The sequence below is a fragment of the Rhizophagus irregularis genome, chromosome 4, assembly GCF_026210795.1.
Source record: "Rhizophagus irregularis chromosome 4, complete sequence".
In the NCBI taxonomy this organism is placed as follows: Eukaryota; Fungi; Glomeromycota; class Glomeromycetes; order Glomerales; family Glomeraceae; genus Rhizophagus; species Rhizophagus irregularis.
In genome coordinates, this window is record NC_089432.1 from 4,020,845 (window position 1) to 4,035,313 (window position 14,469).

Sequence of the window (14,469 nt, forward strand, 5' to 3'; positions counted from 1 at the left end):
AAATAAATACATTCTTTATAGGGTAGCCTTCTGCGTAGGGTTGGTAAAATAACCGTTAGTTATGAATTTGGTTAATTAACCGGTTAATTAACGGTTAGTTAACGGTTAATTAACCCATAAATAACCTGTATATATAATTTTAAGGAAGTTAAAATAAATTTATAATTTATTAAATATTATAAAATTTTAATATATTTTATTTATTCTTCATCATCTAAATTAATAACATTTGCTTCAAATCCAAATATACTATCATTATCAGAACTATTATTATTATCATCTTCTTTATTTTCATTATCAGAACTATTATTACTATCTTCTTCATTTTCATTAAAATTACTAATCTGTTTCTTTTTTTGTATTTTTACAAGTCTATTACACATTCGAAGATTTCCATAAATATAAACTAATTTTTTAACACGTTCATTTTTCAATCTATTTCGAATTTTATTATGAATAAAACCAAAAGTAGAAAAATTTCTTTCTGCAGCTGCAGAAGATGTAGGAATTGAGAGAATTTTAATAGCCAGTTGTTGAAGTTTACTAGTTGGCCATGATTGCCACCATAAAGATGAATTAAGAATATTAGCAGATTTCCAAATAATTTCATTATCATAAGGTGAATTTTTATTACGAAAATTTACCAATTCAGCAAATAATTCTACTGCTTCTTCCTGATTAAATCTTTTATTTACAAATGTTGTAAATTCTACATAACCAATAGATTCAACTTCATCATTTTTACTTTTTTCCAAAAATTGTGGATCTAACATATAAGCTGTTATCATAATAGGATGATAAGTATATTCCCATCGCTTTGCAATAAGTTCTTGAAGTTTATCAGAAAAATTACAATCTATTTGATTAATTTGATTCATTACTTCTTTGAAATATGAATAAACATTTGAAAGAATTGAAATATCTGATTCAAATAACTTTAATGCTGAAACCATTGGTTCCATAATTTTTGTTATTATATCTAAATCTTCCCAAAACTCATCTGATAAAATATGAGCTCTTAAAGTTAAATCCATATTTTGACGAATTCTTATATCCATTAAAGCCTGTTCAAGTGCTGTTCTTGAATTTTGAAGTGATTGAAAACAAGCAAGATGTATTCCCCATCTTGTAAGTGCTGGTAAAACCAATGCAATTTCTTTAGAATAATTTTCTTTTTGAATACGTTTCAATTTAGCTGTTGCCTGTACATGTGCCTTAAAATAATTGACCAACTTTTTTGCATTTTCAACAACAGATTTAATTTGATCAATCTTTAAAATATCACTAATTAAAAGATTCATTACATGAGAATTACATCCTAAACAAACAATACTTGGATAACTATCTTCAATAATTCGCCAAGCTGCTTTCATTACACTAGCTGTATCTGTAATAACTGCTAAAAATTTATTAATACCAACAATTTCCATTTGTTTAATAATTTCATCTGCAACCCATTTAGCTGTATGAGATTCTTCACCAGAATAAATAGCATCAAAGAATAATGGTTTTGGAGTACAAATAACAAAATTTTGAACTGATTCTCGATTAATATTAGACCAACCATCTGAAACCATTGTAAGAGATTTAGCTTGTAAAATTTGTTCATTACATTCAGCTTTAACTTCATCAAAAACATCATCAAGTAATTCATCAGCAAGTTTTCTTCGATTAGGTAATTTGAATGCTGGACGTAATTGTTGAAAAAACTGAATAACATAATTATTTTCAAGAAAAGAAAAAGGAACTCCAGCAGCAAATAATGCTTGAGCTAGTAAAATTTCAAGAGTATCTTGTTCTTCTTCACTCATACGATCAACAAAATTCTCAATTGTTGTATTTTTTAAATGCTTTTTTGATGTTTTTACTGTAGGAATAAAAGTAGAAGTAGTAGCATCAGAAGTTTCTAATAGTTCAGGAATTTGTTGTTTCTTTGTTTTTGCACTTTCTGGAGCTCTAGGACAACTATCATTAAGATGAACTTGCATTCTTTTAGCTGTACCTTGTTCAAAAACTTTAGAACAATAATTACAACGTACAGAAGGATGTGTTTTTTTTTTTTTTCTTAGACCTACTACTTTCTTCATTACTTTCTGCTTCAGTAATTATTGTCCAATGTTTCCAAACAGTTCCCTTTTTTTTTACCATGATAATGAACAATAAATTTGCAAAAAAAAGTGTTTTTTTAAAAAAAATTTATCTTAAAAAAAAGATCATGCAATATGTAGATCATAGATTTAATCAATATTTATATTAATTAATATTTAATTGTGTAACAAAATAATGGATTATCATTTAATCACATGATTTAAATTCTGCATTTTGATTGGCTAATTATAAATAACGGTTAATTAACCATTTTAAATCAATCATAACTAACAAAATTAACGGTTAATTAACCATGGTTAATTAACCGTGGTTAATTAACCCCCATCCCTACTTCTGCGTAATCATTATATAAAATATTGGCAGAAGGCTACCCTAACACTAGTATGTGCTCGGGCATATATGACATCTAGGATAGACAAATACGCGAAAAAAAGAAGCGATAGCAAACTTAGATGGAGAATCGAAAAAGAAAGGCAAGTGGATATACATCTAAAAGTGAAGGTAACTGCGTAATCTATTATATAAATATTGGCAGAAGCCTTCATCTTTCTAGATATGTACTCGGGTATGGTATAGATGGGCCAGCCACAATAATACATATCGCATCTTCAACTTCGGACATGAAATAGGCATACATGTACTGACAATAATTAGGTTGCATGATGGCGCACTTTTTGGTAATCAAATGGGTCAGGCCAAGATAATACATATTGTACCTCCAATTCTCTACTAACCAACTGTCCACCAGACTGGAGCTCGAGAGTGTTAGGAAGATTTCGGAAATATATGGATACAAAAAATATGTGGCACAGATGCATATATATTGGGTTCCAGAAACTTTCCCAGAACATCCCCGTCACTAGCCCGTAACTATGTGAGGGTGTTCTGTCACCGGAACAGTATCACGTGACTATGGCGCAGTAAGGCGCAGTATAGATTCGCTTAATTTCGGCCAACACTATTCCACAATTTTGACCAGATCTTTGGGCATGTAACTTGGCATCCAAGCTGGCAATATAAGTGATCTGAAACTGGTGAATTAATAGAACCACTCTAGCTTCCTGCCAGTTCCTCACCAGTTCCATGACAGTTCCCTGCCAGTTCCACGATAGTTCCATGGCGCCAGGCTGGATCCTCAAATCACATGCCCAAAAGATCAGCCGGAATTATAGCATAGTGTCAGCCGAAATTAAATGCAAATTTACTGCGCCACCCGTCACTTTTTTTCAACATCTAGAAAGGCAACCAAATAGGCGCAAAGGTAAGTACTCCAATATAGAATCCAGCACCCAATCAGGCGCAGGAGGCACAGTACTCGATATAAACCAGGTATCCAAATAACTACAGAAGGTCAAGAACTCCATTGTATAATTTAACAAATAAATGACTTAGAAACAAGAAGAATAGCGTGGTATTTAGATTATATGTGTGTGGTAATTAGATTATATTGTGGTAATAAAAAGTATATTAGCACAAAAATACGAATATCAAGAAAGGCTTAAAGATATAGCTAGAATGTAAAAGCGATATAAGAAATAATAAAATGTTAGATTATATGTAGTATTTAGACCACATCATTTAGATCATATGTGGTAATTAGATTACATTATTTAGATCATATGTGGTATTCAGATTATATGTGATATTTAGATCATATGAGGTATTCAGATTATATGTGTTAATTAGATCATATGCGGTATTTAGATTATATGTGGTATTTAGATTACATGTGATACTATAATCTAGGATAAGTGGGATACCACATGCAATATAATTTATATTGCATGTGGTATCCCACTATGTTCAAGCAAATTCTCCAAGAACTCATTCTGAATCAATTACAGAATGTCAAAGATTTCAGGTTTATTTAAGAAAGCTTAATTTTCTTAATCCAATGGAGACAAAAACAGATTTTAAAAGTCTAGGTGGAGAGAATAAATTGAGTGACCAGTTGAAAAATTTTAGTAATTTGGTAAAAAAGGCACGACAAGAATATATTATTGAAGTGTTTTACAAAAAAAGTTCAGTTCTCTCATTTTGGCCTATTCCAATAACTCAACAAGAAGCAATGATGCAGGCAGATGAATCCAACATAACATGAATAGAGATTTTGCGTAAAGTAGAATCTCTTTTAGAACAAATGAGTGAAAGTATTCGCAAGCAGTACCATGGAATAGGATCTAAAAAGAAAAGTGAATTGCTAACCATATTACAAGAGGTACGAAATTTGCAGAGTGTAGATAATGAATTAAATGATATAGATGTAGTTTAGACGAAAAAAATATATTTTTCAATAAATTAGAAAAAAATAATAAAATTATCTAAATTTTATCATTTCGAATGATCAAAGTATCGAATATACGATGCTGAAATTAATCAATAAAATTGCGTCAGTTGTAGAATATTCTGATTAACATTCTTTGATCGGCATATACAAAAATGGTAAGATCACTACCAATCAAAGTGCTTGAAATTGATTCCATTTATGGTAAAATCCCGGACTGTATTTATTGAAGGTATATCAGGTATATTACACATTTTTTTAATTTACACTTTGTTTTCCCATTTTTAGCAAGTCGGTAATCAGGTGGCCAAATATTCTAGCAAAGAAGAATTGGTGAATTAATATTCTTAGCAAATATGAATTTGAATTGCCTATCTGATTTTTACATCCCATCAGGTTGACTAAAAAACATGAATACAGCCAAACTAGAAGATTGCCTACACTCCAATAAGACCAGAATCAGATTGATTAAAAGATTTGAATACAGCCAAACTAAAAGATTGCCTATATCCTAAAACTGGTTTTGTGACTTGACTAAAAGACTTGAATGAAGGAAAACTAAAAGATCCCTATCATGCCACTTACTCCTAAGTTACATTCCAACAAAAAACATTTTTTACTTGCCTTTTTATATCTATCAAAAAGATGCTGTGCCTTTTTACTTCTTTTTTCTTTATCACTTCTAACAATGTTCTCAATGCTTTTTAAATATGTATCAATTTTTTGCTGAAAAGGTTCTTTGTTACATTCATTTAAAAACTCTCTGATATTCCATTCAGTATATGTTTGATCAAAATATTCATGTATTGACATTGTACTTCACATGAACGCTGTCAATCAGAAATTTATAAATCCGAATTGCAACTCCCTCAGCATAACCATCAAAAAAAGCTCAGGCATATGATTCATGTGATTTGACTGTGGATAAGTGTAACTATGGAAATTGCACTACGCAGCTATTGCTAAATTAACTTCCTTACTTAAACCCTAAGGTCAACGCTAACTCCAAAGGTAAAAGTTTCAGCCTAAACTAACCTTCCTTACCTAACTCTAAAGATACTCCAATGTCTACGTTATCTTCAAGGATAAGTATTTCTGCCTAAACCAACTTTCCTTACCCTAACCTTAAGATACTCCAATATCAATGTTAATCTTCAAAGATAAGTACTTCAGTCTAAACTAACTTTCCTTACCCTAAGATACTCCATTCCAAAGATGATTGCTTGAGAATATAATGAAATTTTATAGATGTTAATTCATAAGAGTAAAACAAATTCTTTTAACTTAATAAAATTAAATATTTTTATTAAAATAGAATGTAATATTAATTTAACAATAAAATTTATTCAATTTCAATTTATTAAAATACATTAATTTAAAATAAATTATTGTAAATAATAAGTGCTATCAGTATGCTCCTTCCATGTTAATGGCATGGTTCACTTATTTTGGTAATGTTCAACATCTTCACCTAATTTATTAATAGGACTATATGACTTCCTTACTACTTTATAATACAGACTAGTTTTTGCTCTTCTAGAGGAGAAGGTAGCACTAATTAGGCTGTCAAAATAACAATTACAATTTAGTTTGTTGAACTGATATTATTGCTTACTTGGTGATTTAGGTTTATTTCTACAGGTTTCATATTTTCTGCAAGTTTTGTTTTAGCTATTGTAAAGAAAATAAGCCAACATTTTAAAAAATTGTATTCTTGGTATTTGGTAATGCAGACGTGAAAAGGAAGCTTAAATAATAGCTTAAATACGCGATAAATATTTAAATAGATCAGTTGCCACAAACTGCGCCATTGTAACAAAATCACATGCTCAAAAATCACATGCCCGCTTGTTAAATTGCCATGTCATTTGCCCATTTTTCAAATGACATTTGTCATTTCTCATACTTTTTCATAGTAAAATCGATGTCATTTAATGTCATTTGATGTCATTTCAATGTAATTTTAGTGTCATTTGACAACACTGCATGCCCGAGCTATTTTTATGCTCCTGCAAGCTATTACCATGAAATGTATTTTTATTAAAAGAATTATAAGCCACATAATTATTTATTATTGGAATATATACAACTTTTTTCATAGAAAGACACTGTAAAAGATTTTAAAAAAGTTTGGTCTAAAAAAAAAACCAAATCGAAATAAGAAAAATTAAAAAATATTTTTTTTTAAAAAAAATTCGGTTTAAATAAAAACAACCCGAAAAAGGTAAAATTTCATTAACTGGCATTGGATTAACCACACAAACCTCACTGGAACTTACACATCAGTCGTTTCACATTACACAATTCAATTTATGAATTATATAGACGTAATAAATTTTTTTTAAAAAAAAATTCTCTAGATTTTCTTCTCTTTCCATAAATTAATAAAGTTTTCGATTTCCAGATTAGAGAATTTCCTTAATAAAGAAACTATTGAAAATATTTGATTAAACATTATCTGTTGTATGACTGTTATATGTTTGAAAAAGAAAAATTCATAAAAAAATTTTCTGTTTACAATATTTATACAAAAATTTTAAATGTAATATTAAAACTTATCATTAAAGTTAAATCAACCATTCATTTATCAAGGACCCAGAAATATATATATAGGGGTCAGGGGCGAAAATTTTTTTTATTATGAGCTGTACGCAGAGACTTTTTATATGAATAGTACACCTGATATTCCTGCAAGTAAAATATCAGACATTAATATTAATTATTTTATCATGTATTTATAAAATCAAATACTAATGTGAAAAAAAAAAATTTATCCATTTTTTCAACAATATTTTTCAAAATAGTCAACTCTTAGAAGTTCCTTCAATTAATACTAAATATTATATTACATATATATAAGATTAGCAAAATTTTAGGCCAAAAATATGCAAACTAATTTTAAAATTTTGAAATCTTGATGACTAATTGTACGCAAATCACTCCACTATGATGGCGATGCATCTGTGTACCCTACCCCTGTATATATATTTCTGGGTCCTATTTATCATGTGAAAAATTTTATTTACGTAATTATTAACGAATTTCACCGGAGATGAACAACATATCGGCCGATTTGGTTACTTCAAGTTTGCTCAAAATTGTGTTTGTAATACCTGATAGACTGAATAATGAGTAAAAATCTACATTTGCGAAAAACCATAGTAATTTTAGGTGTATTATTAGAAAGTAAGTATGCTTTAATAAAACAAAATGTAAATAGAAAATTTATATAGTCACAATGAATATTGTTTAAAAAATTTTTTTGATAATTTTTATAAAATTGTCTAATTGTACACATTATAGGAATTTTACATTCAAACTGGTTGTAAAACTCAATTTTACAAAAAAAAATTCCAGAAATTATTGTTTAAAAGAAGTATTTATCAAATTATTGTATAGCAAAACCAAATAAATTTTTTTTTAATGTTTCGTCCCCAAACCCCAATTTTACTACGCCTTATGAATGCTTTGTGTAACAAAAATAAATTAACATCTGTTAGGGTAATAATCCGCCGATATGAAAATTAAATTAAACCTCCGTGTGAAAGTAAAATTAATTCTTATTTAATATATATACTACATATCAGATATGCTTTCTACTTTTTTTAATAAATAATTACGAATTTTATCATCTTTTTTAAAGTTTTTTTTTTGTAATCCAAACGCATATATTAGTTGCTTAAAATCCTTTTTTTCTTCCATCTTCTCATTTTTGAATAAATCCATATATATATATATATATATATATATATATTTCTTTTTTGTAAGAATCTTTTGAATCTTATATATTTTCGTTTGTATTATAAACAAAAACCCCTTCTTAAAAAAGAATTCGTTTTTTTTCTCCTTTTTTTTCTTTCTTTCTTACACTTTCAACGAATATATACATACATACACACGAAAAAAAATGACCTCAACTTCCGTACGGTAAGTAACTATATATCAAAAAAATCAAAGAATTCCTTTACCTTTTTATTCTTTATTCCTATTTCTTTCACGTTCTTATTCGCCTTTTCTCCCTGCCGTCCTCTCTAGAGTTGCTTTGAGAGTAAGACCACTCAATAACAAAGAAACACTACAAAATTGTAATGAATGTTTAACAATAATACCTGACGCACCACAAATACTCATTGGAACCGATAAATCATTTACATTTGATTATGTATTCCCATCGGATACTGAACAAGAAGAAGTATTTCAAGATTGCGTAAGTCCGCTAATAGATAAATTTGTGGAAGGGTGAGTACACAAGAAAAAAAAATTCGGCGTCACGTCGCTCGTGCAAGAAGAATCAAATACATATTCCAAGATATCAAAAAAAAATTTTTTATCAAATTTGGATTTTTTTTTGTTGATATCACTTATTTTTATCACACCATTGTTAAATCATTATAATTTTTATTTTATTTATTTATTATTTATTTTTTTTCTTTTATTTTATTATTTTAGTTATAATGTCACAATTTTAGCATATGGGTAAGTAAATAACTTGAACATAATTATTTAAATTAGTTTGCATAATTATTTATTTATTATTTACTTTTATAACTTGAAACAATTTATTAAAAATTTTATTATTTTAACCCTTCCCCCTACTTTTTTAGTCAAACTGGTAGTGGTAAAACATATAGTATGGGTACTGCTTTAGATGGTTCAAATATTTCACCCGAAAATCAAGGTACATATTTCCATTGTTTGTTTGTTATACATATTCCCTTGCATCATTTTTTTAAAATGATCATCAAAAAAGTTGATTAATATGTTAATGACGTCATTTATTATTAGGTATCGTTCCACGTGCTATAAGTAAATTATTTGCCGTCCTTAACAAACGAAAAGAAAAAAATCCTACCTTTGATTTTGAAGTTTATGTATCATTCTTAGAATTATATAATGAAGATCTTATAGACTTACTAAACCCACCATGTAGAGAAAATAATAAAAAAGGAAAGAGTGATTTAATGATAAGAGAAGATGTAAATAGTCAAATATATTGGGCTGGTATAAAAGAAGTTCAAGTTTCGGATCCAGTTGAACTCTTAGGGTATGTTTATATTACGTTTATAATATGTTATATAAAATATACATATAATTTATCAATTTATCAAAATTTTTTAGACAATTACAAAAGGGTTCACTGTGTCGAACTGTCGCTTCAACAGATATGAATATGGAATCTTCAAGATCACACGCTATATTTTCCGTAATACTGAAACAAACAAGAGTAGAAAATTTAGAAGAAAATAAAGAAAATGATGCTCCACCACCTGAAACTTTAACCGCTTCAAAAAGAAAGAGTAAACAAAAATCATTAACATCAAAAATAATTTCAAAATTTCATTTCGTAGATTTGGCTGGTTCTGAAAGGGTAATGTATTTAATATATATATATATATTTCTTTCTTAATATTCTTGATTATTTTCTTAAATATTAATAAATTTTTTTTTTTACATAAATAGTTAAATAGAACTAACGCCGTAGGTGATAGAGCAAAAGAAGGAATAGCAATTAATGGTAGTTTACTAGCCCTTGGTAATGTAATTAGTGCTCTTGGTGATGAATCAAGAAAGGTCACTCATATTCCTTATAGAGATTCAAAATTAACACGTTTATTACAAGATTCACTTGGTGGTAATAGTCAAACTCTTATGTTGGCTTGTGTTTCACCAGTTGATTCTAATTTTATGGAAACCTTAAATACACTAAAATATGCTAATCGTGCTCGTAATATTAAGAATAAAGTTAGTGTTAATGAAAGTTATGGTGGTAATTCTATTGAAATAAATCAATTACGTGGTCAAATAAGTAGATTAAAGATGGAAATTCAAACTTTACGAGCTGGTGGTTGTAATGAAGAAACAAGTCGTAAACATGAAGAAGAAATTAAGGTTCTTAAAGGAGAATTAGGAATGACAAAAATGAAACTTCAAAGTGTTGAACAAGAACTTATCTCTACAAAAGCTGAAAAGAACTCTCTTTTAATGGAAATTAGTTTTAATGATCAAGATCTTTCAGATGCTGATCGTGAACATAGGATTAAAACTCATCGTATCGTTCAAGGTTATGAATCAGAAATTAAAGATCTTAAAGATCAAATTTCTGAACTTTTAGCTACTCAAGCTTCTCAACATTCACGTAAATCTTCTTTGGCTGGAACAACAACAGGAAGAGAGAAAGGTCATATCAAATTCTCCGATCCTCATAAATATTCATCTGATGAAGATATTCATAATTTTAATAATCATAATAATAATCATAATAATAATAATAATAATAATAATAATAATAATAATAATAATAATAATAATAATAATAAAGAGAATAATAATAATAAAGAGAATAATAATAATAAAGAGAATAGTGAGAAGAAAGGTAAAAAGAAGAAGAAACGTTCTTCGAAGAAAAGTAAGACAAGAGCTGACTTCCCAGTTTCTGATGAAACTTCTACTACTAAAATTTCACTTATTGGCCCTTCCTCATCTCATCATCAACTTGAACATGTCGTAAATGATCAAAGTTTGGAAGAAGCTAAATCCTTATTCACACCATATGAAGAAGTCGAAGAAAATATTGAAGAAGATGGTGAAGATGGTGAAAATGTTGATAGTGAATCATTCAAATTTACTCGAAAATTGAGAAGGCGTAGCAAGACAAGAGATAAGCTTCAAAAGGCCAAGGAACAATTTAGACAAAGTTACATGATAATAAAGAATCAATTAATAAAACAACCTTCATCAACTAGGAGAACTAAGAGTGAGAGTTATATTGATCAAATGATTTCCAATCATCAAAAAGAAAAAAGAAGATTAAGCAGTGTATCTTTCAGTGAAATTCAAACCATTGAAGCACCAGAATGGCAAGAATCTAATCCACAACCACCACAACCTACTCGTCGTACTTCAAATTCAAGTCGTTCTGTTAGTTTCTCCGATCGACCAATTTCTCCTGGTTCAACTGAATATTCTCAAGATAGCACTGATTGCTCATCTCAACAACAAAATGTTATTGCTCTTACCCGTATGTTACATCAAATTCAAGCTGATATGGTTGTTAAAGAACAACTCGTTTCACAATTGGAATGTGCTGAACAAGAATATATTAATATGAGAGCTCAATATGAACAAAAATTGGCTGATATGCAAGACGCTTTAATTACCTTACAACAAGAAAGAAATGCTGCTATTAAACGTGCTCAAAATGCTAGTACTGGCGTTAGTACTCGTGATAAGAATTCAATCCTTGCCGAACTTAAAACTCGTTATGAACACAAGATGAAACGTTTAATCCAAGAAATTGGTGAACTTCGTAGAAAATATAATGAAGCTACTCAATCTAATACCACATCAAGGGATCGAAATGAAACAATACTCAAGAGTATGCGTGCTCAAATTGAACAACTAAAAAGTGAAAAGATGCAAATGATGAAGCGTATGAAGGATGAAGCTAAACGAGTCCGTGAAATGACTGAACATAATCAACGTGAAATTCAAAATCTTCGTCGTAAAGGAAAATCTGCTCAAGAACAAAAGAAACGTTTTGAAAGAACTAGTGAAATGCAAAAAATCATGCTTGAAAAGAGACAGAAAGAAGTTTTACAAACAAATAGTAAACTTAAATCAGTTATGGCCTTACTCAAACGAACCACTACTCCAAAGTCAATCACCAAGGCTATCCGTAATCACAAACGACAATCAATATCTAATGATGATAACAGAAAGGAATCGAGACGATCCTCCGATGATTTTAGTCCTATCTATGATGAAGTATTTGCCAGTGGTTATGATAAGAAAAAACTTCTTAATGAAGCAATCTATAAATATATTAGTGGTCGTCAAACATTGACAATGATGGATGAATGGATCGTTAATAGAAATAATTTACAAGAAGAGAAGAATGAATTACTTGAAGAACGTGAAAAAATAATTACTAGTGAAGTTGGAAATGAGTTAGGAGGAGATGTTCAAGCATTAGATGATAAGATTGAGATGATCACCTCGGAAATTGCTTATATTAATGCTAAGATTCATTCTTTACAATCAAGTATTGCCGCCAAACAAGAAGAAAAATCTGCTGAAAATAGCAAAGAATCTGAAGATAAATCACGAAAGAATAGTATCAAGTCTAGTAAAATTGAAAAGAAACTTTCTTTCATCTTACCAGAAAATGCCACACCTAAAGCATCATATGACGTTGCTGTTCGCATTCTACGAAATTTGGATGAATTTGAAAGGTATACAATATTAGAATCCTTCTTTAAGGATATTATTGATCTTCGAACTGGAGATTATTCTCGACAAATGACCTTAGAACAACAAGAAAAGATAATTATGGAATTAAGAAAAACTTTATTGGCCATGCGAAGAGCTGCAGTTCTTACAACAAGTGAATTCGAAAAGAAAAACAGAGAACTTGAAGAAGCTTTACGTCTCGGTGGAAGATCACTAAGTCCATCAACGGAAAAGAGAGAATTGCAGATGGATGATAATGAAAATAGTACTTCCAATGCCATTTCTTTATTTGATCATAAATTAGATCAAGCTTATGCAGAAGTCGAAGCTGAAATATCAGGAACTTCTGGTCAAATGGGATCATTATCAAGATGCAATTCATTATCTGCAAGTTCAGTGAATACTGGTAAGAATAGAGCAAATTTTTCAAGACCGCCAATACCTCCCGGTTGGTTAAATCTTCAACCACGTGAAAAAGTACTCGAACAAACTAATGAAACGACGCCGGACGTTCCAACAAATCCAAGAAGAAAAGATTCTGGAAATAGTGAATCTAGTGGTGATAACAATAATAATGTAAAGAGAAGGAGTTTAAGTGGTCGAAGATTAAAGAGACCATCTGATGGTCCATCTACACCATCTACACTATCTACATCATCAACACCAAAAGATGAGAATATTTCTCCTTTAGAACGTACAAGATCACTTAATAGTCAACCTTTAGAACGCACAAGATCACTCAATAGTCAACCTTTAGAACGTACAAGGTCCATTGGTCAACCTTTGGAACGTACTAGATCCAGTGATCAACATTTAGAACGCGCCAGAGCTGGTGTTCAACTTTCAAGTTCACGACGAAGTTCGCTTTGTGATGGGTCAACAATTCTTGCATAGTCGACAAAGTTGTTCAACAAGCATGGGTTTCCACTTAGAATTTGGCGATTGTCCACGTGATAGTGGATATTTTAGCAGCGGTGATAAGCGAAGATCACAAAGCAGTATGGCACGACGAGGTACCAAAGATATAACAGCAGCATATCATATGCGACAAAGTTCATATGGACGTAGTTCACCCGATAGCGATGATGCAGCAAGCGTAACAAGTACGACCAGTGAACGTGAAAAACGTGCATTAATGCGGTATTATTTAAATAGTTACGTTACGATTTGTTGATACCGTTACGGTATGGTTGTTTATTTACAGTTATGATCACTAATTTGCCGGTATGATAATTCATTTACTAATCGTATCGTACCTGTTCTGTCCGTAATACTGTATATATTACTTCTACTAAAGTTACAGGTATGATACGAAATTACATATACAAAGGATCATTCATACCTGTAATATCATAAAATTTACACAAGCGTCCAACTGATAATTAAAGACGAAGCTGAAGTCACCCAACTAAAAGTAAGGATAAACAGTTTATAAAACGAAAAATAATTATAATTTATTACTTTCAAATAGTTTGAAATCTTGATATTTTTATATTTGTGATAAAGCAGTTAATTGAGATTTTTATTGTAATTTACGAACTATATAATAAAATTGCCGAATTTACTTTATTTGCTGTATACAAATTTTGATTGATATTATGCATTTATAATGATCAAGAATATAAAAAATTGGTGGAGATAAAGAAAAAAGCGAGAGGAATACTAAATGATAAAAAAATCATAGGAACGATAAATCATCAAATTGACATAGTAGAAGAAGCACTATTAGTATTTGAATTTGGAATAAAAAGATTGGCAATCGACTTTGGAATTTGTCAGTAATCGTATTAATTTTACTCAAAGACAATGTAACCAAAAAGATACGAGAGATAGATCGTATCGAATAA

General features: G+C 29.6%; 4 protein-coding genes across 4 annotated transcripts; 3 read left to right on the forward strand and 1 right to left on the reverse strand.

The window, feature by feature from the left end:
* Positions 1–200: 200 nt before the first annotated feature.
* OCT59_024195 (uncharacterized protein) lies at positions 201–1,988 on the reverse strand (the record flags this gene model as incomplete). The annotated part of the gene is made up of 2 exons (XM_066135259.1): positions 201–319; positions 1,418–1,988. The coding sequence occupies 2 exons, from the start codon at positions 1,986–1,988 to the stop codon at positions 201–203; spliced, it is 690 nt and encodes a 229-aa protein (XP_065991300.1).
* A 2,015-nt stretch (positions 1,989–4,003) lies between these two features.
* Positions 4,004–4,210, forward strand: OCT59_024196 (uncharacterized protein; the record flags this gene model as incomplete). The annotated part of the gene is made up of 1 exon (XM_025331818.2): positions 4,004–4,210. The coding sequence occupies one exon, from the start codon at positions 4,004–4,006 to the stop codon at positions 4,208–4,210; it is 207 nt and encodes a 68-aa protein (XP_025181785.2).
* A 4,090-nt stretch (positions 4,211–8,300) lies between these two features.
* OCT59_024197 (uncharacterized protein) lies at positions 8,301–13,516 on the forward strand (the record flags this gene model as incomplete). The annotated part of the gene is made up of 7 exons (XM_025308276.2): positions 8,301–8,320; positions 8,429–8,632; positions 8,843–8,869; positions 8,998–9,071; positions 9,179–9,437; positions 9,512–9,761; positions 9,854–13,516. The coding sequence occupies 7 exons, from the start codon at positions 8,301–8,303 to the stop codon at positions 13,514–13,516; spliced, it is 4,497 nt and encodes a 1,498-aa protein (XP_025181787.2).
* A 22-nt stretch (positions 13,517–13,538) lies between these two features.
* On the forward strand, positions 13,539–14,203 carry OCT59_024198 (uncharacterized protein; the record flags this gene model as incomplete). Its single annotated transcript, XM_066135260.1, has 2 exons — positions 13,539–13,806; positions 13,920–14,203. The coding sequence occupies one exon, from the start codon at positions 13,539–13,541 to the stop codon at positions 13,794–13,796; it is 258 nt and encodes an 85-aa protein (XP_065991301.1). The 3' UTR covers positions 13,797–13,806; positions 13,920–14,203.
* Between the last annotated feature and the right edge of the window lie 266 nt (positions 14,204–14,469).